This window comes from Zeus faber (assembly GCF_960531495.2).
Source record: "Zeus faber genome assembly, chromosome: 9".
In the NCBI taxonomy this organism is placed as follows: Eukaryota; Metazoa; Chordata; class Actinopteri; order Zeiformes; family Zeidae; genus Zeus; species Zeus faber.
This window is the reverse complement of record NC_137197.1, coordinates 5,308,980-5,333,999: the sequence shown is the minus strand read 5'-3', so window position 1 is coordinate 5,333,999 and position 25,020 is coordinate 5,308,980. Positions and strand designations below refer to the sequence as shown.

At 45.2% G+C, this 25,020-nt stretch overlaps 1 protein-coding gene across 1 annotated transcript in view; it reads left to right on the top strand.

Annotated features, from left to right (window-relative positions):
• Positions 1-785: 785 nt before the first annotated feature.
• Positions 786-25,020, top strand: part of bcl9l (bcl9 like) — a 32,066-nt gene continuing 7,831 nt past the window's right edge. The window contains exons 1-4 of the mRNA XM_080006464.1: positions 786-1,146; positions 18,771-18,844; positions 19,862-20,244; positions 22,828-22,950. Of these exons, the coding sequence (XP_079862590.1) occupies positions 19,923-20,244; positions 22,828-22,950 (445 nt within the window). The 5' untranslated portion in view covers positions 786-1,146; positions 18,771-18,844; positions 19,862-19,922. The remainder of the gene's footprint in view (positions 1,147-18,770; positions 18,845-19,861; positions 20,245-22,827; positions 22,951-25,020) is intronic.

Here is a 25,020-nt window from a genome sequence, read left to right as displayed (position 1 = left end):
GTCGACGGTGCAAATTAAATCAACTTTTATTTTGTAGTTTGTTGTTTTACAGGGTCTCCACACGCACACGCACACACGCACATGCACACACGCACACACGCTGGTTGAAAACTGTCGTGTTTGAGGAGGGGAAGGGGTTGCAACAAGATACACAAAGGAGATATTTTCGTTTATTTGAAAATATTTTAATGGTAGATGTTTTTTCGATATGTTTTACATGTGTTCCATATATTTTTTTAATATCCCTCTTTTAGAACATTATTTGAGTTATAATATATAATACAATCATACATACGTATATTGCACAAGGTCCCCCATACCCCTATATATACAATATTATAATTAGGCTTAGATGTAATATTATCTACAACGTATATAACATATACAGTATATATGCACACACACACACACACACACACACACACACACACATATGTGTATCTATTTATATATATATATATATATATATACATATATATATAGACATATATATATTAATGATTGGTTTGATTGATAACCTATACCTCCCTCAACAATTCCAAGTTAAAATTTCAATTTTCTCTAATATAATGAAGGTTTATGCAGCAGCGCGTCGTGGATCCAGGATGTCAGTGATAAGACAGCGTCATAACAGCAACTTCCACAGTGTCAGAGCAGCAGCGGCGGCGGCAGCAGCAGCTCTGATCCCAGGTCAGCCCGCCGCTCCAGGGGCTCCGAGCCGCAGCGTCCTGCCCCAGTCTCAGCTCCACCGTCTGGGGGGAAAGAGTCCTCCGTCTCCCCCGGCCCGAACTTCAGCCCAGAGAGAGGAGGACGGAGAGGAGGGGGGTCGTGTATCCATCCATCCATCCATCCATCCATCCAACCCTCCCTCCCTCCACCCACCCACCGACCGGCCGACCAGCCCGCCCGCCACCCCTCTTCCACCGCCTGCTCCGAGCCGCGGCAGCTCGGTCCCTTCTACCGGGTCTCCCGGTCTCACCCGGCGGAGCGTGTGGCGCAGCGGTGCGGCACATCGAGCCAGCGGCGGCGGCGGCGGGTGCTCCCGGGGAAACGTCGGCCGGCCGTCAGCCCCCCACCTCGGCCTCGCTCGGATGGAAGCGGAGCGGACGACGCACCGATCCTAAGCCGTGTGACCACCGAGGCGGGGTAATTAAAGAGCCGTTTCTGTGTTTCAGCCATGTTCGTGCTTGGTGTGTTTCACCAGTCAGCCTGGCGGCGGGCTAGCCATAGCATGCTAGGCTAGCCACACCGAGCTGGCGCAGCGCAGCCTCCCGTCACGGGCAGGGGGCATTCGGGGGTCGCACGCCCGCGCCCAGGGGCGGCGTGGCCCCAAAGGAGTCTCGTGTTTGAACGTTTGAGCGGGTTGGGTCGGTGCTTATGGACGTGTTTGCCGCCTCCCGGACCGGGCAGGGCGCCGCTAGCTGCCGCTCCTCTGGAGCTGCTCCGGTTCGGGCTAAAGCGGCTAACTAATGCTGCGTTCGAGTCACACGGGGGAGGTGGGAAATACGAGCGTCCCACTTGGAAATAGCGAGTTGAGCGTTGACTTTCTAGTCGTAAATGTCATCATACTAACAGACTTACTCCCACTCCAAGGCTGTAACCGCCTGCAGGCATCGCAAAATAGTTCTTTATTCAGGGCCAAACAAATAACATGCAAAGAAGTGAGCTATAAATACCTAGGCTAACCATTAATTACTACAAACAAGTGTATCTGGACTAGATATGATGCACATCCCTTATTTCATTCCATGTTTAGTAGTCATTTAAATAACTGACAGATCATTGACCTTGCTCATCACTTCTGCTGTTTGATGTATTTAAGAGGAATGCAATAAGTTCCTACCCATAGAAATCTGATGATTAAGAACAATTAGGATTAATAATAATAATCATAATTATGTAACTGGTAAACCTCTCCATCTCAGTGCCAACACAAACTCTTACAGGCGTCCTGTCCTCACAGTGCATCGTGCGTAGAGCTGCAACTAACGATTGTTTTCATTTTCCATTAATCTGTTGATTTTTGTTTTTTTTCGATCAATTGATTGTTTTGTTTTTATGTCTTTTGTCCAGAAAATGCTGATAATGTCTATCGCTGTTTCCAAAGCCCACTGCGACGTCCTCAAATGTCTCGTTTTGTCCGCAACTCAAAACAGGATTAAATAAACCAGAAAACCCAAAACAGGATTAAATAAACCAGAAAATTTCCCGTTTAAGAAGGTGGAGGCTGGTGGCAGGGCCGGCTCTTCACATAGGCCTGACAGGCGGTGGCCGGGGGGCGCGGCGCGGTGAGGGAGCGATCGGGCCTCATTTTGCGCACCTGTCTCCCCTCGCCGACGCTACCGAAGATGCACGCGCCAGCGACTGGGCGCCAGAACAGTGTTTCTTTTTACTCTTTATTTTACGTCTCCTTCTGGAACGAAACCGTGCGTAACGGGGACACTTTCTCCGTGACTCCCCGCGTCTCCATGCGTTATACTCAGAAAATAATCTCTACGAGTCGTGTCCCGTTCCTCCGTGCCCCGTTCCCTGCTGTTTTTAGTGGTTTTATTTGGAGTAACGAGGAACGGCGAGCAAGGCGCACTGAGAACCTTGACCGAACAAGGACGATTCACACATATAAAATATATTTATAATTCCCCTTATTTATAATACCTCATTGAAATTTTACCCCTGTGCATTTTGAAATCTTATTTCTGTTTTATCCTGTTATTGTAATGGACACTGACTGGCGGGGGGTGGACAAAAAACACTGCCTGACCTAAAGAATCTCAGTGGACTGACGGGGTTCTGCCTCGTCGACTCTCAGGGGGGCAGCCCTACAAAACGATGGATTGATTATCAAAATAGTTGCAGATTTATTTAATAGTTTGCAGCTAATTGACTGATAGGTAGGGCTGTAATTGTGCTTTCCAGCAGTGTATGTTGCAGTGTTTGCATACTAGGATATTTCACTGTCTGTAGAATGATGTCCTGGTCATTTTCACATACTATACTGTGGTTTGGGACATACTTAACACATTCTAACTTGTGGCGCTTTTCCGCCGCATGGAACCAGCTCAACTCGACTTGACTCTACTCGCCTTCTTGGTTTTCCATCGGGCAAAAGATGTGGATAGAACCTGCAACCTGGTAGTTATTTTGGTACCGCCTCCGTCCAGGTTCCAAGCGACCTGAGGCAATACTGAAATATCATGTGAAATAACTGCAGACTAGTGATTGATCAGAGAGAATCGTCACTGCTTCTGTGGCATCATTGCACGATACAAACGACTGAGAACGTCTCCCCACACGGTTGCTTTTCATTCAATTAGGAAAATAAATACAGCTACGATTAAAAACAAAAAAACAAAAACAAAGCAAAAAAAAACCCACTTTGTTTGAAAGGTTAAAATACGCTAGTTACTCTCCTTGGGGTCTTCAAAGAAAGCATGCCAAGAAGACCAGAACAGCTTATCCAGCCGCACATCGAGAATCAAGACAGCCTCCATTGTTCCTGTGTGTGTCGCGTTGAAGATGACGTCACAACGGGTACTGTCTGCAGTGGAAAACGACGTACCTGGTCCCAAAAAAGAGTCGAGTTGAGGCCAGCTTGGTTCCATGCGGTGAAGAAGCACCGTTGGTATACTAAATAGTACAAGCAAGTCGGCTGTTCCATAATTCCCATGTGACATGAATGCAGCACATGCAGCTGATAAATACATTCACAAGCATTTATATCATATGGGAGAGATGATAGCTGTAAGTTTCCAATTTGGAAATACCATTCACATAAACTTTCTACAGCATGTGACCAACATTGATGTGAACCAAAGGTCAAATAGCCTGATTATAAAAACACCTAATATTCATATAAAGTTGCTTATATATATGGAGAAACTAATGTATGCTGTCATGTCTCATTATCTTCTTACATGTGATACACCACTTATTTATTCATTAGATATAATTTACTTAATTGATAAGTATTTAATTTATCTTTACTCTGCTGTTTCTTGTTAGAGTAGTGAACGCTGTAACAGGCGCCCAGGCTGACTAAGGTTAAAAATCTTGGTGTTAAATGGCTTCAGCCGAGGTCGAACGCGTGGACACTCATTAGTTGTTACCAAACAGTTAGAGCGAGGCCATGGCACAGGAAGTGCACTTTACATTGTGTCCTGCAAAACGGGTGTGACGCCACTTTCAGAGCAGAGCTTCTCTCTCTCTCTCTCTCTCTCTGCGCGCGCACACATTGTGGTCGTGGACTAACTTGACTCATCTTGATAAGTGAAGGCCAATCGACGCCAATAGTTCTGCGCTCTGTCCGTTGAATCTGCTCTTTTATAAGATTTGCTTGAATCTGTTCATACTTAATGGGAATACAGCCTTTCCCCTCCATCACTCAGCCTGCTAGCCAGACGCGTGCACGCTCCAGATCCATCCCAGCTAAATTTAGCAGTCAACAGAGTTTGCAACTTGATCTGAATTGTCTTTGAGGGCCACAGTCCGCTGTGTGTGGCTTCAAGCACACGCTGGACGTCTTGCAGATCTGTGTGTAGATTGCATCCTGTTCTCCTCACGATGACCTTGCAGTGCGACGCAGCAACGGACGCACCAATGTCACTTTTTATCTGCAGATACCAAACTTTAAGTATCATGTTCCAATCCATTACGCTTACTAGACAGTGTATATATGTGTAAATACTGTGCCATATATTCGATGCTATACCTATATTGTATAGTTGGAGATCATTTAAACATAAGGACTGACCTGTGATCTATTTTGCGCCATGCTTCCATGTGTTTAAAAAAAAAAAAAAAAAAAAAAGTAAAATCTGTAAAAACAAAGTCCCTTTTGTTTTAATATCTCATTTCTTTTATCGTTCTTGGAGTCCATGTGTTGTTCTTGGAGTGTGTGGTATATTTTCAGGTATTGTACCCTTTTTTAGCCTGGTATCTGACTGACATGTGATACCCGCTGTTGGTGCAGCCCCAAAATAAGCAGATCTCATTCACGTGTGTTTAAATAAACCATGCCACGGTGCTTGATGGTGGGGCTGGCATGTAAATGGTACTGCACGCTTGGAGCAGAACTGCTCAACGGTAATAATGACACGTGGTGTAGTTTGGTCAACAGAGTCGAATTAACTCAGTTTCTTCATAACCCTGGGGGAGATATGACTCGATGGGTAGGTATCTCGCCTCATTGAAAGGTCAACAAAAGGGCTATAATGAGTTGACCGATGCAAATAAGGTGAAATCAATAACCGCAAAGTATTAAAAAAAAAAAAAAAAAGGATTTTGTGTTTAAATGCGCATTTTGTTGTTACGGTAAATGTGATTCAATTGCGGCTTTTCCACCAGATCAAATTCCACAATAAATTTAAAACCTTTTCAAGCTGCACTTCTGGCAAGTGCACCTAGGCGCCCTTCAAACACAGTTACTTCTGTCGTCAACCTTTCTGTCTAAAAGTCCATGTTAAAACCACAAGGATGTGTGGGCGGACGTGACCCCTCTGTGAATAAGGGTCATCATCTCGTCTCCTTTTCTAAAAATTTTTTTTATTTAATTTTTGGCAGATATTATTTAAAATGAATAAGTATGACTGTTCCCGCCCACACGGTCTGCTCCGGTGCAAGGAGAGGCGTCCGTGGTCAGCTGCTGGCAAAGAGCTCCTTATCTGGCTCGGTGATCTGAGAGCAGCGGGGTGAGTTACAGGGAGCTCCACAAAGGTGAGCTATGAAAGAATAATGTGATACTGAGAACGTTTCCACCGGCACAATCCGCGGAGATGGCGGAGAGCGTGACTCCAAAGTCCTAGTGAAGTGTCGTTCTGTTTGAACCCGGGGCCTCGGTCCGGCGCTCCACTCGTTAATGTCCCGGCTTGTTTACCAACTCTTTAGTTTAGATTGTGAGCAATGTATTTCACAAAGCTTTTGGATGTGGCTGTCTAGAAGTGGTTGGAAATTGCGTAATTCACCATAATCGACAAGCCACTGCAACAGTTTCAATTCTCGTGTGCTTGTGCTGCTACCGAGCACATATAGAAATACTGACATTTCCAGTTCCAATAAAAGTGAGATCACTTTGTATTTATTATTTTCAGGCGATGATTTATTCACTGCTTTGTTTAACCAACTGATCAATGATATGAGGCTGAAAATAAAACATGGAACAGGAAATCAATGCAGCTCAGGCATGTCACGTTGGTAACTGGTTTAAGAATCAGAAGAACGAGGACATGCACACGGTATCAACATTAAAAGACTCGGGCTGCAAGGTCCACAATTGGCAAATCCAAGGGTGAACGAAGAATCAGAATTGGTGAAATCTAGGGATGCAAGCGCCTAAAACAGTTCCCATCGTAATGTGACACCGTCACATTGATTTCTCGCTTTGCGTATTGTTTTTCAGTGATGGTTTAATTTCATTTTATTTTTTTCAAACAAAGCAATTAATGAACCACTGCAATAGTATGACCCAGAGTCGTACTATTGCTCTGACTCATTTCTCAGTGTGTTCCCATAAAGCGTTATAGTTGCATTGCTGGTGAAGCTCTGCCCAGTATCCACCGCTGCACTGTGCCTCCTTATCATTTGCATCATATTTTGCATGCTGTCCTGACTGCAGAGCACCGACTCTCCCAGAGCGCTCCTCTGTTTGTAATCAAAATACGTTGGTGACAAAAAGCTGCGGTGATGGAAAGCCCGGCTCCCATTGGCCACTTGGCGTTGAACGGCCGGTTTAGCGTGAAGAGCAGTCTCCAGGCAAATGTCAGCGTTTTAAGAATGCTTTGGAGTAGTATGTTTAGCAAAATTAAATCTCTTCAAGGAGGAGGAAGAAGAAGCAGCTAACGTGATTACGCTGATCAGGTTAGATGTCGGCGCCTGCTCTGCGGAGTAAACTGAGATGTTTTGCAACGTTGTGAGTGTGTATCCTCATGGTTGAAATATGCTTGGTATGAAACATGTTACTGCCCTAAAAACAGCAAACTAGTTTTTTTTTGTTTTTGTTTTTCCCCCCACAGCTGCAGATTGTTTTTCACACCGTGTCATTTGTTGTGTAGTGTCCGAACACAGATAGTATTTGGTGTGTATATATTATTTAAATGGTTCAATAACTAGCGTATACCCTCAACTCCACCCGGTTGTGTTCCTTGGAGTCCGTCCAGTGGGGGGTGGGGGGTGACTTAAAATGAAATCCAATCTGCTTCTCGGAGAAGCTCCTCTGCCCCTCACAGCCTTTGTCCGTTTTCCGCCCTTGGAGGGAAAGCCGCATTCATTTTGTCTCGAGTCTGTCAGTGACTTCAAAAATGTTATCAGCAAGAAAATGGTTTATTATAAACGAACACCTCGAGGATTCGAGACTTTCATGAACACTCGGTTAATCCTCTGGGGGTCATTTATAAAATATGCAAAGTGTCTTGTTATTCTTTTTTTATTTTTTAATCAGTAACCTCAACTTTAAAGCTGCATTAAGTGATATTTCTTCTAATGAATTTGAATCAAAGGAGTCGATGTAATGTCAGGTGACGGATTTACTAAATACAGCCCAGAGAATCATCACCCCCCCACCCCCCCCCTCTCAGACTGGAGATCCTGAACTACAACTAGACGGTGCGACGAGCTGTTCATATCAAAATGTCAAACAAGTCTGTATGTGAGTAAACAAGAGTGAAGAGAGTCTAGCATCTAATAACATCTGAATTTTGCTTAATGCGGCTTAACCATGAGAGGGCTGCCCACAGCAGCCTGCAGACCTGGAAGGGACCAGGTGCAGCCTTCAAGTCGTCTTTGGTCATTCTGAGCTTGTGGCTGGGGGGGGAGAGTAAAGAGGTGTGACGTACCACGGTCTGAGTGGTTTATACCACCAAGACTGCGCCTGCAAATCTCTCAAAATCTTTCAGCAAAAAGCTGAACGCCACATGGTCCTGCCAGTCATGTACGCAATGCGGCGTGCAGGACAGGACTTGAACGCACCACAGACGGGCCCATCTCAAGCGTAGTCATCTTCGAGATAACCCGATGCCTTTGTTACTTCTTTTGGTGGGGCAGCGGCTCGGCAGGTAGAGTGCATCATCCGGTAATCTGAAGGTTGCCGGTCTGATCTCCGGCTCCTCCTGGTAGCGCGCTGAAGTGTCCTTGAGCAAGACACTTAACCCCTAACTGCTCCTGTTGTCCGCATCCACCGGTGTGTGAGTAACTGTAAGTCGCTCTGAACAAAGGCGTCCGCTCAGTGATGACGTGAGTGCGATTACGTTTTTTTTTTTTTTTTTTACTTTGTCACATTCTTGACGGGATGCCCTCCTCCGGTTGAATGTGGAAAAAAGATTGACCTCCGGGTCAGGTTCGCGTCAGCATCGCACAGAACGGGCTCTGTGCGCCGTTATTCTGTCGTGCGGCCTCCCCGCCGTCTGTGGCTGCGGTCGGGTCTTTTTCCTCGCTCCAGTTGGCGTGTTTCCCAGAAAGCGCTGGAAAGGACAGAAGCCTTGACCCTCTGTTCGCAGCGAGTCCCCGATTGGAAGCAGCGGAAATCACCAAGTATGCCGGGCGACTCGGGGACCACTCCGTCCCCACTCCAAGCTGTCCCTGCCCCTGGATTTATTCCTCACATTATTCATCGGTTCGAGCATATATTGAAATATTCCCACACTTACTATAGCATGTACTATTTAGTTTGTTGATTTATTTTGTCGCTGTTTGTTTGCCGTGGCCAAAGCTTAAAGGGCGGAGGTGTCTTGGCTGGCTTGATTCTGTTACCGAGTGGCTGAATGTGAGGCTTCAATGTAGGAGTGTTTGGAGTGGCCATTTAAATATGCTTTGTGTTGCATCTACCGTGGTTATTTATCCAGTTTTTAGCACTTCTTCCTATGACGGTCCTGGTCCTGCTTATTCTCTGGTGCTGGAACATCTTCCCTATGTTGCTTTACTGGCTTAACACACACACAAGTACACATAAAAACTAAATGGAAAAAGGAAATCACCCAACCATTGTATAAGATTTAAAAATGACATATATGGATTTTATTTACTATATTGTGTAAATAATCGTCATATCATCTGAAATGGTTAAAATGGCAATCCATCAGATTGTCTGTGTTGGGTACATTTTATAGTAGGTCTCAGAATTCTATTAGAAACTGCAACCTTCTGTACTTCAGCATCGAGGTTTACCGTCATCTTCACTCACTTGCCTTTCTCCAAAGCCGTGTTTTTCACCCGAGGGTGCCGTTCTTTTTTCTGAATGTTCATCCAAGTCGATCCGTATATTGGCTTTCTTGCTGGGAAAGACGAACCCCGCCACCAACAATGGAGACAGCATAGAGGGGTGCAAATGCATTGAATGTCAGTTTCTTAAAAAGGACAGGCAATAAAAGGCAATCAAATATATTTATATTTTTTTACAAAATATTCTTAAGGATTACCACTTTGACTTGATTGCAGCCACACAGTATTCGTCATTTATCCACCAGTGAGAGACTGTTCAGCTCTCACGTTCTCCTCTTCCTGCTTTTCTTTCTTTGTTTGTTTTAAACTACATTCACAGTGTTTACTTTGTGTGTAAGTGGAAGCTGGATCTCAGAATTAAGTCTTTTGCCGTCGCTGTTGAGAGCGGAGGTCTGCGTGCAGTGTGAAAGATAGCATTGACACCACAACATATATGTCAATATTCCTCTTCTACTGCAGACCCTTTCAGCCCGCTGCTTACCCTATATTTACTCAGCTCTGTGTGATGTTTTGTTGCCACAGCAACCTGCCCCCCCCCCCCACTAACACACACTCCCATGAGTTCATTTCTTGGCTTTCACCTGTTGCACTGTCCCACAATGCATTGCAATTTTTTTCAATTTAATTTTATTTTATTTTTTTTAACCTGGCAAGGTAGTTTAAGCAAGACGCCAAGGGCTCGAGCCGCGATGCAAATCTCTTATGAAAGCATCTGTGTTGAGCCAGTTTCTCCTTAAAGGAGAACGGCGGTGGTCCTGCTGGAAGAGTTTAAAGGATCCCGCGGGCGCTGTCTCTTTGTTTATTAACTCATTAATTTATTTGTTCAACTCTGTGCTTTTCCTATCCGGCCCCGACCTACAGTACCCTCTTCTTAGGCCGACAAGCTGAGTCATTCCCACGACAACAGGCTGCAGATAAACAAACGGCATTCCGGGAGTGAAGAACAAGGGTGTGATTGAAGGAGGAGGGAGGGCGCTATGAAGACTGGTGCAGAGGCGATGAGAGGGATCGTGACAGATACGCATGTAAAGCGGAATGAGGTTGAAGATGAATGAGACGGGGTTTCCCCTGCTGCACCAGGGGGTCGCCCCCCCCCGCCTGGCACACTACCTTTCTGTAACAAAGCTTCTGGTCCAATGCTCGCACTGTCAGGAGATGCTTTGAACAGAGTCTTGAGCCTCCGATGACACATGACAAGTGGGGAAATCCCTCCACGCTGGCTGAGCCAATAGGAACGCTCAGCATCGCTAGAAGCAGCCGGAAACGAATCAAATCACAAATGTATTGAAATGAAGGATATCTTTGTTTTTGTTTTTTTTGTCCTTTTGCGTTCTCTGAATTTGACGACACATCATTGATATCAAACCTGGCGCTGTAGCTCTCCGATCAAAGTTCCACCAATCTGAACTTTGACCCTGTTTCCCGTCGACCTTTTCAAAGTGCGACCATCGATTGCTCAGCGGGACGTAACGGGAGACGTGCGCGGCGAGATGGAAATCTGATCGAAATGGAGGAGCAACACGCTTTCTTGCATGTTTGATTTTCCTGAACTGTGAAGAAAAAGAAAGAAATAAGCGAAAGGGTTTTCATTCTCCCGCTCACTATTTCCAGTTGTGCATCGGTGATCGTGAAACTTGTAGATCGCTGGGATCCTCGCGCCGTTCTGTTCAGGTTCCTTTTAATGGACGTGTCGTTTTCCGTTTGCGCTGAGACTGCTTGTACGGGAATGGAATCAGTCAAAAGCTAAATGTCATTTATTTGTCGTCAAACCAACTCAACATCACAGATTGTAAAGCAAAGTCTTATTGGAATGAGTAGTATAAGTATTTATTTATTAATTTATTTATTGGCGCCTTAAATGGGGGAGGATCCGAATGAGGTGAGGAGGTCAGCGCAAGCGGGAGTCGGGTTGTTACAGTTCTAGGTGTTTTAAATCTGCGGTGCTTTATTTGGAGAAAGGACTTGTGTCCAGTGGGAGACGGATGGAGCTCCACATTCCTCCGGTTTGTTATGGTGCTATTCAATGGTTCTTGCAACATCTCCATATCAAATGGATATATAATGCTTTAGTTGTATTGACTTGAAGGTTATGGAACAGTTGGTGAAGAAAAGTGGTTCAGAGATATGACAATTATTCCAAGAATCTTTGGCCCTGTAGTTTGGGCTTCCGGGATTAAAAGGACAAAAGGCCTCCTGGGAACTTCAGTGTTTGGTGGAATTTGAGAAACCGACTTGATGGAAAAAATGTGAATTCTCAGAAACCCGTTTCTTACGGACGGCCGTGTCATTCGAGAGTCTCCAGTTGTTCTCCTTTGTGTTTTGGGGTAAGATTTGAACTTGGGAAAATCTGTTATGCAATCTGCAAAAAAAAATACTTCTTGTGGCCACGCCCATCCCTCTGCTCTGTCATCCCCCTGTTTGTAATGGCTCCCATTGTTGTGTAACTGTTAGATACTTCAGTTCAACAAAAATCCACTTCACTGGAATTCCAGGTTTTTAGGGAGAACAGTATGGACCTGTGATTGTTTGTGATTTTGTCGATGAAATGTAACCGCGTCCCGGTGAATCCACGCAGGAGCGATGCAGAGCCGCCACGGCGGAACGTCTGTTAACACGGTGACTGCGTCGCGTAACGTCCGCGTTTGTTTTCCCTGAAGACCTGATTCAGCTCCGGCGCAGATTACATTTCCAACAAGTTGAAAGGTGACTCATCGCAGGACGAGAGCGCTCATAGTTTCACTTGTGAAATACTTTGTGCTATTTGAAAGGACATCGTTACCACAGAGGAGCCGACTTGCTCCCCGGCCGAGGGGGAGTTTAATGGCAGCCGCAATTTATTGAAATAACAGAGTGAAGTGACACGGGCGAAGACGTCTTCAGTTTCTTTATCGCGACGGCAGCCACTACTCCAACATCACTCCACATTAAGATGAATTTAAAGCAAAGAAAAAATAACAGAAATGTAGTGATATATATTATTGTTTTTAATGGTTTATGTGAATGTTATGTAAACAAAATGTATTACATCTGACATCAAAATAACATATATTTTTCTCATTCATTAATTTCTTAAATATATGAATAGGTGCACTAAATCTGCCCATTTTCCAGGATCACCGTTACTATCGATCAAATGATTTCTTTCTGGTGTCCGTTAGCCAAACCTCCATGTTCAAGACTCACAGTGGCCCTTCTCACTCGGCCTGACCCCCCCCCCCCCCCCCCCATACGTCGTTCGTTCCAGTCCATATTTCAAGTGGCGCCGTGCACAAATACAGTTTGTCAAGGCAGACCGTGTCACAACAAAGGTGTGTGTGTGTGTGTGTGTGTGTGTGTGTGTGTGTGTGTGTGTGTGTGTGTGTGTGTGTGTGTGTGTGTGTGTGTGTGTGTGTGTGTGTGTGTGTGTGTGTGTGTGTGTGTGCGCACTCAGGCGTCATGCACATTATTCCCCATTCGTCGTCGTAATTAAACACTTTGGCCTCAGTGTTCACTGCTCTCGGCCCCATAAAGGTGCTCTGTGGCCTCTGCTGTGCCCCCCACCCCCCTCAAACTTTCCTCTCACCGTTGACTTCCCAGGGTCTATAAATATCATCTTGCTCTCTAAAAATATAGCGTACTTTGTGGCCCATTGGGACTCAATAAGAGCCCGTTCCACACACACACACCACATTGTCATATTTCTGCCATATTCTGACCTACAGGCTAGTTGCTTTGCCCTTGTCAGCTGCGATGGATTGAGTCGTTATATCTATCCCTGATTTTGCAGCATGAAGATCAATCTATTGATCCATGAGAAAACGCCGTATTTACCGAACACAAAGTGTCTTTTCCATGGATCTGAACCACTCATCACAACCGTCAGTGCTAATTGGGAACAGTGATGGTTGTTTGTGTGTGTGTGTGTGTGTGTGTGTGTGTGTGTGACCTAAACTACATTTGACGTGGTAAGTAAACGCCATGTGCTCTGCATTTCCAAACTATTTAATGATTTCCTCCCCTTTACCAATTTGAGAGCCGTGATTGGACACATCTGAACAAGTTCAGACCGAGCGTGGGGTTTCTGCAAATTCAATTTGCAGAAACCCTTTTTCAGACTTTTTTTTTTTTTTATGTTTTTAGAATATTCAGCTACATTTGTTTCCCCATTCCTCTTGATGTTTTTACTGAACCACGTGAAGACACACATCGCCCACAGAAAAAATAAATCATGTCGTTAAATAACAATAAGTGGAGAATTGAAATGTAATGCAGTGTAAGAAGGAAAAAAGAAAATTAATATTAAACTGTTTCCTGTCCCGTCCCTCCACCCCAGCGTCACATGATCTTCTAAGATAAGATAACACTTATCTTAGGAAAACAGAGGATTCCTATAGCCATATACAGAGACAGGCACAGATCATATATATTTTTTAATAATTGCTCTTTGCATAACTTATGGACAAGACATTGGCCTTTGCCGTATTTATTAGAAATACAAAGTGAATGATACTTATCAGTGAGCACAAGGTCACTTTAAGTATCTGGTACCTGGAGAAGGGTGGTGCTAATTAGGACACGCCACTACTCGACGCACAGAGTCAAAACGCTGTGTCTCTACGTCAGGTTCTCGTTTCAACATGGAGGTTTTAAGTCTCCTGCAGTCGTGCAAGCAGTGATGAACACAGATGTTGGCCATCCCAGATGTCCAGCTCTTAATACACGCCGCCCCACGAACAGTCTCATGAATCTGCACGTCTGTCACCTAAAAGGATTCAGCGTTCAACGTTCAGGGGGACAGAGAACAGCGTCAGAAGTTATGAACCCTCTGTTTGTTTCCTCATTGGGTTTGCAAGTAACTTCCCGGTTCTTAATGCCTCCTTATGTATTACTTGGTACCACATTATGGTATGAGAAGACATAGGTTGTAATGTTCATTTGCTAAACACTGGCAAAATATATTCAATAAGGCTGTGGATTTTATCCAGATTTATTCTATATTAACGTCTTTAGTACACAACGTGTTCTGGACCTCTTTGAAAATGTGCAAATTGAATCCGCTTGGGAAAGGGTTTCATAGCCAAAAGCTAGGGTTAACCCAAGGTTTTTGTGGCATTGATAAAGCATGGCAGTAACCCAAAGAGACGTAAGCAACCAATCTGCTCTCCCGGATCAAGTCCTTTTAAAAACATTCTGGTCTTGTGTTCGGCCAGCGGTTGATTCAGGCAGCGGGTCTGTCGTACACGTCGTTAGAAAGGAGGAAATCCAAACACGGAGTCTGTTCATTCAAACGTGTGACAACCATCTGTGAATGAACTGGTGATAGGGAGTCAGGTCCTGCAGCTCAGATCACCTGAAGCTTTTTCAGCAGAATACTGGAGTTATATTGACCTAAAAATCAAATAAAATAAATGGGCATCATGCTTCCTCATACCAGCTCCGTTCAGTTAACGCTCCTTGTTCTTATTATTCATTAAATCAAGTGTAACCCAAAAAACACAGTTCCTGAACACTGTTAAGCAACAAACCTTGTGGCACGATGACAACATAGTTGACATCAGCTGAACGTCGGGGGGGCAGCTCCTCGTGCTCATCCTGACAGCCACAGCTGTGCACGTTTGCTCGCGTGCGACGACGCCTCTACCTCACTGAAACATCAGTGGCACACCCACAGCATCCTGCGTGCCGCCGGCGCGTCGCAAAATGTAGTCGTTGTTCGCTTTCTTATTTTATTTATTTATTTATTTTTCTCCCTGATTTTTAAATGTCAGTTGAAAGAAGCGCAAACTTCAGGTGTGACATCGGAATCATAGGTTTCCCCCCCAGTGCTTACTTTTGAAGAAAGTGGGAATTGTTTTGAAGTCTGTACAAGTGAGGAGTGGGAAATGTCTCGTGTGTGGGTTTTACTGAACTAAAGACTGCTTCTACACTTTATTTATTTATTTATTCATTCATTTATTTATTTATTCCATCCCGTTGAGGCCTAAGACCAGTGGTGTAACGGACGTAGTTGATCCGTCATCCGTACGGGTCCCCCCCCGCGGTTCGACACCCATGTGAACCGCGGATCAATTTTAACATTTGAGCATCATAGTGAAATACAGTTTGACTGGCGCTGTTGCTTTGTAAGTACTAATTCCATATTGTGGATGCAGCGTTGCAGTGACAGAAGATGAAGACAGATGCTGCCGTGTGTTTCTCTCAAGTCCAGTGACTGTTTACAGAACGTCACGTTGTGTTGCTGCTACTTTACCGCATGTCAGAAAGCTAGTGTCGCCGCTCTGCGTCTGCTCGTCCGCCACGTTGGAACGGCCAAGATCCACGAGTAGACAAGTACAATGTGTACTTGATACGTGCAGACTTTCTACAAAAACGACTGTAAGTCGCTTAATTCTGAACCGGCTTTCATGAAATTTAGTTTGTTGTAAACGTGAGAAATTGAACATGACACTGGAATTCAGTGACTGGGGCGGATTTAGTCATATTTACTCATTCACTACCTTATTTAAAGGAAGAAGGTATGGTGCGTGCCTCATGTTTCACCTTAATTTTATATATATATATATATATATATATATATATATATATATATATATAATTTAAACATTGGACATCTTAAATGTTCTTTTCATTTAAGACCATGGGAAAATTTTTCTTGCTTTAAATGTTACCGAATAAATAGAAAGCAAAGTTATATTTGTCTCCCACTTGTTTTTTTGTTTTTTTGTTTTGCTGATCCGAAAAGTGATTCGATCCGCATCTCAAAACCGTGATACGATCTGAACAGTGAGTTTTGTGATCCGTTGCGCCCCGACCTAAGGCTCTTCAGGTTATCATTGACAACAACCAGGGCTGATATGATATCATGTATGTATGACATCATATACGTATGACACAGGATCAGCTGTTGTTTTCAAATAATTCCGGCCTCATATCTGGACAAATTTGAAGTCGTATTCTTTATAATGTCCTTACTTTAAACTTCAAACCGGTTTGCCACGACATGGAGATATCTCAGCGGCGTCACCGCTGCAAGAGGACAAACACTGACATTGACTCAGGCTTTGAAACCCTGCGTGCCTCGTTCTCAAAGACACAGTGTCGGAGATCACCGCACCGTGGTGGCACGCCAACATCTGGCTGACTTTGAGAAATGCGGCTCTGCTGCACCCTCAGCCGTACTCCAGACCACACCTCGGACCTTTGCTTTTTTGCCCTGTTAACGGCGTTGAGTACGAGACAAACGGTTGCTATTGTCTCCTCCTCCGGGTCCAGGAGGCTCGCAGAGTCTGTGGATAAGGATATCTTCTCTCGGCCCTTTCGGGTCACAAACCCGCTGCGTGATTAGTCGGCCTCCGCCTGGCGTTGCACAAAGCCAGTGAGTCACACTTTGTCAACAGGGACGACGGTCTGACTGTCCCGTTCGGGTTAATGACTGATCAAGTCCAGCGCCGGTGAACAAGGCAGCTCTCTGTGTGTTGACTAGAATCAGTGTTGGTTAATGACTAATTACAGCATTGTGTGGTTGTTGCTGCCCGTCAAGGTGAGCGAGCGCTGCCGGTGGGGCAGCGGTTTCTGGGGGGAACGGACTGACCCGCCATGTTCATCAGCTGAGCTGGAGGAGTTGTGGAACAGAGCGCAGGGAGCATGCGTCGTACGAGTCGAAGTAACTAATATTATTGCTATGATTGATGATTGCTATGATTGATGAGCCTTATTTTAATGATTAATCTGTTCATCAGATTTCTGTTATGATGATTGGATTCATCGTTGACCAAACTAGACTTTAAAACGTCTAAAATGGTGAATTATGATCTAAAAATTCTTAATTTTTTGAACATATGACATGGCACATTTTAGCATTTCTGACATCATATATTACCCACTTAAATCTTATTTGACAGATTTTGTGTCGAGTGATCAATCGATTATTTGTTTGATCGCTTCACCCCTACGCACTGGGGACTTAGAACCGGCTGCTCTGACTGTCTTGGCCAACCGTCATTCAGACCAGTTCCAGTGTCACTGATTTCACACGGGAATCTCTTTGTTGTGCTTATACTTTGAGCAACAGGTGTGGAAGGATCTTGTTGGAACCTGCAAGTGCTCAGTGGTGTCTGGCACAAACAGCCCAAATCCATACGGCAGAGAGCACGGAGAAACGAAGGGTGTTTGGAACATACTGAAACACACCAGATCTGATTGCTGTCCACAGACGGCCACACTCCGTTTGGAAAGGTTAAACTCGGAGGCTTGGGGCTATGGACACAGTAGGTGTCAGTTGGGCGGGGAGGCCTAGAGTTATTTATTATCACCATAATTACAGGGAAATTGACGCAGTATTTATTATATATTACAATTTCTGCTTATAAATGTAAAGTTAAACTTAAATGATCACTACATTGAACTCAGTGAGGATATAAAGTGTAATATCATATTTTAAAACTCACTCAAATATTCAGACCTTATATCTTCTAATCCTCACTAATTAAAAATTGTGTCTCGAGATATGGCAACGTCTTCATTTCGTGACTGTGCGATACTGAGGAAAAATGAAAAACAATATTTTTGAATCATCACCCAGCCTTAGCCTGCAGCCATGAACTGGAGCCCGGACTGAGGGTGCTGCAGTGTGGCCGGCCGTGCCCGGGCCCAGGTCCATGTTCAGGTCCAATCAGAATCCTGTGGGCCTGTAGTTTGCGGTGTCCAGCCTCTCTGTTCCCGAGGGTTGTATTGCTCACAAAGATACAGAAATAGAGCTGAGGTTTGCCGCCTCTTATGTGGGACAATCCAGAATGACTTCATTCGGGCATTTAAACAAGGTAATATTTGTTTGAGAGCGTGAGACAGAGATCCGGGGGGGCGGGGGTGGAAAGAGGGACTAGGTTTTGGTAGAGATAGTGTTGAGGAATGCTCAGCGGAGCGCTTGCGGTTTGTAAACAGCTTGGCAGGGGGAGGCCCGTTCGGCACGCTGAAGAGCCACTTCTGGTTTGTAGGCCCCGCCCCCTCGCGATGGCTCCGCTCACATCGGTGCCTTCCCCCACTTCCCGTTTCCCTTAAAGGGACCGTTTCACATAGAACCTCGGTTGAGCGTCCGGTTGCTTCTCTAGTGCTCTGTTCCTTTGTGTTTTTTATTTATTTATTTATTTTTTCTTTTGCTCATGAATGTGATGGCCCCCTGGGGCACCAATTCTCAACCTTGAGGGTCCTTCATATCAGGGACCCTTAATTTGATAGCCATTAGGTCATGGACCCCATTCGAAGAAAAAAAAGGAGATTGATGTCTCTGGGACCCCGATCTGGGAAGATTTTTATTGTCGGATATGAATAAGAGTCCATGCTGTAGTTACAGAGACGGCAGTAAAACTATGAGCTGAAGTCATTATTGTACGTTCTCTAACGGGAGGAATGGTGACAGTTTAACTATTAATCATTTTGCCCGGGGACCGCATGGAACCTCTCGTGGGTCCCCCGGGGGGGTGGTTCCAGGACCCGACGTTGAGAGAATCGCCGCCCTAGAAGTGCATACAGAGTGATAAGTAGTGTTGGTGATTGCATTAAGGTGTTTGTTTGTTTGTTGCCCGCAGGTCAGAGTGCGGACAGGGAGGCGTCCAGCGGAGCAGCATGGCCCCGCGTCAGCTGAGCGTCTGGGTGAGATGAGGTGAGTGGCTTGATCCCGAAGGTGCCGTCCTCCCCGAACCCTCTGCTGGTTTTGTTTTAGCCTGGTGTTGATGTTGGTGGGGCTCGGTTTTGAAGTTATTACCCGGTGCTCGCTCGCTCGCCGGGCTCTGGGAGATGTGATGCTTGGAGGCAACGAGCTGCTCGCGGATTCCTATTTGATTTCTTTTTTTGACTTTTCTGAGCTGTTCTTTAGATGTGGTTTCTGAAGTTCTTCCATGTCAGGCTTTTTGTTATAATGTCATAGCTGTGGGTGGTGGAAATCTGGTGCAGGGATGCAAATGCCATTTCTTTGGGGGTGGGAGCAGAGAAACTCACTCCTTGGTACTTGCAGATGCAAATACTGAGAATGTCAGTGACCATTTCTAATGTCTTGCATCTTAAAGTGTGAATCCATCCAGTCCAAGAGGGTGTGTTTGAAACCGCACTGTTCCCCCCCCCCCAACATCCTCGTCTTTCTTTTCACCTCTTTTCATTTTCCTTATTCTGATCGATTCATTTGTTGTTTTTCTTGTCGCTTGGGGTTGGCGGGGATATATATATTTTTTCTCCTGAGTGAGCTGTTCTTTTCTTTGTGAATGTTCATCTGTGTCGTCAGTTTTCTGACCACAACTATGCCATGCTGCTTTATCAAATTCACCACAGCTGTATTTCACTTCTTGCGCGTGCCATTGGAATCGGAATCAAATGACTTTATTTCGCCAGGTGCATTTAGGATCGGTGCGGTCAGTGCATTCTTCCTGGGAAAGGCTGACCCCGCTGCCAACAATGCAAACAGCATATAGAGATGCACATGCATAACAAATAGAATATATTGAATGCCTGTTTCATGAAAAGTGCACGCTAAATAAATATGGGGAGGAAAATCGACTACGGTATTTTTTAACTAAATAATCTTATGGGTTACCACTTGAAGAAATTGTTCACTGATTTGCTTCAACAAAATCATCTTAAAGAAGAATGTTTAAAAATGCATCTTATTTCCTTTTCTTTCCATCAGTGTCACCTGTACGGAGGGTGGATTCTAGAGACACTCAGGTGCAGCCTCAGCAGCTAATCAGATGCACATGGACAACAAACTGGCCAACCATGGCAAGCAGGTGACCAGCGAGCGCTCCCAGCTGCCCAATGTGAACCAGCAGAGCACTACCACGCAGCAGCAGCCAGGGGGCGTCGGCCACCCAGGGCCCAAGGCCGGGAATCACGGAGTAAAAACCACTCAGATGTCTCCGGGGAACCCCGGGCTAAAAGCCGTCAGCCAATCGGCGAGCGGCGCCGGAGCGATGCTGAAAACCAAATCCAAGCGGGAGAGGAGCGTCTCCATCGACGCTGCCGAGCCTCGAGAAGCCATTACGTCATCGCTAGAGCCTGACGCCAAAGGAGGTGAGATGCATGTGATGCGTGCACACACACGTCACACACACGTCACACACACGTCACACACACGTCACACACACGTCACACACATCACACAGACTGGAATGCGCTGGGTTCATGCCGCTGTTTGAGGTATGCGCCAAATCCACTTCCTGCCTATCGGCCCCATCTTTACCAGAAAGACCAGATTACTCCTCCAACAGGAAGTGGAACGCAGGAGGACGTGGAACGTGCGTGGAAGAAAATTCCCCGACCTTTCTGTGAGGCTGCAGAAATTCCCCATTACTTCGCATTTAAACTTGATCGTTGAAGCAAAGGTGAAGAAAATCTGCTTTTTAAAAAAAAAAAAAATTAAATTTCCAGAGAAATGCGTTTAGTGAACACACTACTCTACTCACATGAGACTACACCGCACACACTACACCACACCCACTCCTCCTTGAGGGTCTGCAGTGAATACACATATTGGATGGAGTCTGTTGGCTTTGATTATTTCTTATGAATTTATTTTATTACAATATCAAAAATCCTTTTGTTTTCCTGTACATGTCTGAGATCAGCAGCGGACTGGCTGGCTGCAGATATTCAATACAGTGAAAGGATTTGACGAAACAGTCACCTGGGCTTCCTGGTGGACGGCTCGATGCCGCTTTGTGCATGTACACTCGCTATCACAGCGAGCTGGGGCTGGCGGAGCCGAAACGGAGGACGGGCTTCAGACGCTTTCGCTTCCTTCTTGAAGACGAGTCTCCTGCAGCTCTGTTCCTCTGTGATCTCATTTCTGCCCGGTTGAAAAGCAAACAGAAACTTATTCAAATGAAAAGCTGGCGCTCTGTCAGAGACACACACACACACACACACACACACACACACACACACACACACACACCTGGAGGGGACCAGTGGGGACGTGATCCAATCAAGGCGTCTGATTGGACGAGACGGCCGCCCCCCCTGTTGACATAAGACAACTTCTACTGAGGACTATTTGGTTAAAATGACTTTTTATGTGATATTCATATCAAATACTTTTTTCCTCATTTTAATGATCTGTATCTGTGTGTAGATTTTGAAATACACGCTTCCCACTAATTGGACAAAAGATCAAATATACCCTCAGTGAGCACTTTATTAGGAACACTTTGCTAATACTGGGCGGGGCCTCCCTCTGCTCTCAAAAGAGCTTCACTTCTTCTTGGCTTGGATTCCACAAGATGTTGGAAACGTTCCTTTGAGATTCTGCTCCATGTTGACATGATCGCTTCTCGCAGTTCCTGCAGGTTCCTCAGCTGCACGTTGATGCTGAGAATCTCCCGTTCTATCACATCCTGAAGGTGTTGTGTTGGGTTCTGATCCGGTGACCGGGAAGGAAACTGAACAACGTTGAACTCATGCTCATGTTGGTGAAACCGGTTTGAGACGACGTTTGCTTTGTGACACGGTGCATCATCCCGCTGGAAGCAGCCGTTAGAAGATGCTCAACTGTGGTCATGAAGGGAAGCAACAATACTCAAATACCCTGTGGCATTCAAGTGATGATGGATTGGTATTAAGGGGCCCAAAGTGTACCAAGAAAGAAATTCCCCACCCCATGGCACCACCACCGCCAGCAGCCTGGACTGTTGACTTAAGGCTGGCTCCATGGATTCATGCTGTTGGTGCCAAATTCGGACCCTTCTGCACCATCTGTGTGCCTCAGCGTGGATGGAGATTCATCAGAGCAGGCTACGTTCTTCCAGTCTGGTCCAGTCAGCCTGTGCCGCCCACTGCAGCCTCAGCTTTCTGTTGTTGGCTGACAGAAGTGGAACCCGACGTGGCCTCCTGCTGTTGTAGCTCATCCGCCTCAAGGTTCCACGTGTTGTCTGAGATGTTTTTCTGCTCCACCGCGTTGTACAGAGTGGTTATCTGAGTGACCGTAGCCGTTCTGTCAGCTCCAACCAGTCTGGCCGTTCTCCGTTGACCTCTCTCATCAACAAGGTGTTTCCATCCACCGAACTGTTGCTCGCTGGATATTTTTTTTTGTTTATCGCACCATTCTGAGTAAACTCTAGAGACTGTTGTACGTGAAAATCCCAGGAGATCAACAGTTACAGAAATACTCAAACCAGCCCGCCTGGCACCAACAATCATGCCACAGTCGGAAAACACTGAGATGACATTTATTTCCCCGTTCTGATGGTTGATGTGAACGTTAACTGAAGCTGCCGACCCGTACCTGCAGGATTTGATGCGTTGCACTGCTGCCACGCGATTGGCTGATTAGATAATTGCATGAATAAACAGGTGCACAGGTGTTCCTAATGAAGTTCCCAGTGAGTGTATATCGAACTAGATTACTCCAGCATTCACCTTGTGGCTGGTCATTTATGATCTGAAATATGGAACTCTTATGTTGATTTTTTTTTTTTTTTTTTTTTTTTTTTTTTTAAAGAAATCTCTGGAGGGCCACACAGTCCTTCCTGAGTTGCTCTGTTTATTATTGTGACTATTATAGAGCTACTGCCAGAGTTACCGAGAGGCTGTTATTTATTAATTTTTTTATTTGTTTGTTTGTGTGTGTGTCTGTGTGTGCCTCTGTTCGTTCTGCAGAGGGTGTGATGCGCAGCAAGCGGCGCTGCGTCCTGGAGAAGAAGCAGCCGTACAGCGGCGATGAATGGTGCTCGGGACCCGACACGGAGGAGGATGAAGACAAGCTGCTCAGCGTTTCCCACCGTGAGTACAAGAGACAACAAGTAAAACTTCAATAAACACGTTGCTCAACCGAGATTATATGAGACGTGAAATTTGCACTAAAAAAAATACTAAAACGATGTGAAAAACAAAACAAACTAGAAAATGTTTCCTTTGAAACTGAGTGAAATGAATTAAAACAGGCGGATTAGACTCGGCTCAAACGTTATTACAGAATTGAGCTTCTTGGATAAATTTTGAATTTGTAACTTGAAACCATAACGTTTGTTGGCAGTGCTTCATGCCACGCCCGCTGAGCAAATGTTACTTCAATAATATTCAAACAGGATGTACACACAGGCATTCCTCTCCGAATGATCTGGCACAACCGCAAAATACAGACCCTAATAATAACAAAGAAGCTGAATTAAATTTTACACTGAAATTTGAAAACGGTGTGAAAATAATAATAATAGTCATGATAACCTTTTGTTTGCATCACACCTTTCATGCCTGACATGGAACTCATTGAGCTTGAAAATAAAAAACGGTCAGAAATTCCGGATGATTAATGATGCTGGTATGCGCACACCTACGTGACGCACACGGGACCTATTTTTGCCGTGCGCGGTCCTCGATCACCGCGGTGCACGCCGTCAACCCCTCAGTGGCCACACAGCTTATTAAACTCCTTCCTTTGTTTGCATCCAGAGCGGACTGGTTCTGACTAGAAATGGTTATCACTCGCCCTCCATATCATTCACAAACATCAGATCATGTGACCCACCCCGCCACCCCACCCCTCCTCCGCCTCCTCCGCCTCCTCCCTCCCTGCAGAAGGGATCTGCCTTGGCTTCCAGGTCCTTTGGCTCTATCTAGTGGTGACAAGTGGGAACTGAGAGTCAATCGCCGCAAGAGTCGGGCGCCAACGCCGTCTCTGTTTTCTGTCTTTCTCTCCATCTTGGCGCGTGTCTCTCTTCCTTTTTTTTTTTTTTTTTTTTTGATTTCTCTCGCTTTCATCTCCGTGTGTGTCTCTCTCTCACCGTTTCCATCTGCCTGTCTCTCTGTGGAGTGGATGTTGGGAGTGAGGGACCAGAGTGCTTGTCGTGCTCTCGACAGAATGAGTGCCTTACTGTTCTCTGTTTAATTGTTTGGGGGGGTCTGTCCAATCCGTTCGGCGCAGCGGTGGAGTCGAGCTGCGTTTGCCGGTCGCCCTTTTGTTTTCTGCGGCGATGGACTTTCCCAAATGAACGAGGAAATCCGGCTTAAGAAAGGGGGAAATGTGGTCCTGCAGAGGTTGACGGTCCTTTAAATTTTTATTTATTTTTTTATTTTTTAAGCTGTAGAGAAGGTGAACAAGATGGTTGAACAGGGGATGGCCGTCTTCAGGTTTGCTCCAGCGAAAATAATTCTACCATCCAAAGTTCCTCCGTTTTTTTTTATGTGAATTTAAATACAGAGGTGTATGTGTTTACTGCCAACCTTTGGTTTTGGTGTAGAGGCTTAACACCGTCACTTGTTCAGGTTTATCGTACGTTCATCTCTCTGTTCGACTGTTTATTTAATAAGTTGTTGTTTATGAGTGTGTCTGTGTCTGTTGTTTTTGGACCTTTTAGTTTTCTGGTCTTTTATTTGTGTTTTATTTATGTCTTATACCTGTTCATCATTAGGTTTAGTTTATATTGGCAGATGTTATTTTTGTTTACGGTAAGGTTTATTGTATATTTTCCATATATTTACAGTATATTACATTTTTTTCAATTTTTATGGTATTTATGGCTTTATTATTATTTTGCTTATTGTGTTGATGTGTGCTGCTGCAAATTCCGTTCAGGGTTGAATAAACCCTTTTAGAGGAGTCTCAATGAGGAACGTAAGTTTGACTTTGAAATTGAGAATGCTTGAGAATGAACGAAGAACTGAGAACGCTCAGAAACCCTCGCTGGAAGGACGGACAAACGAGAGACATTCAAGCGAAAAGCAGTTAAACAGACTGACTGCAGCACCTTTTTTAGAGAAGGATGAGAAGCAGCGACGGCGGCTCAGAGGCAACGGTAGTGACCGCATGAAGGGCGGAGGCAAACGAGCAGCCGAGTCTGATTCCACAGAAGC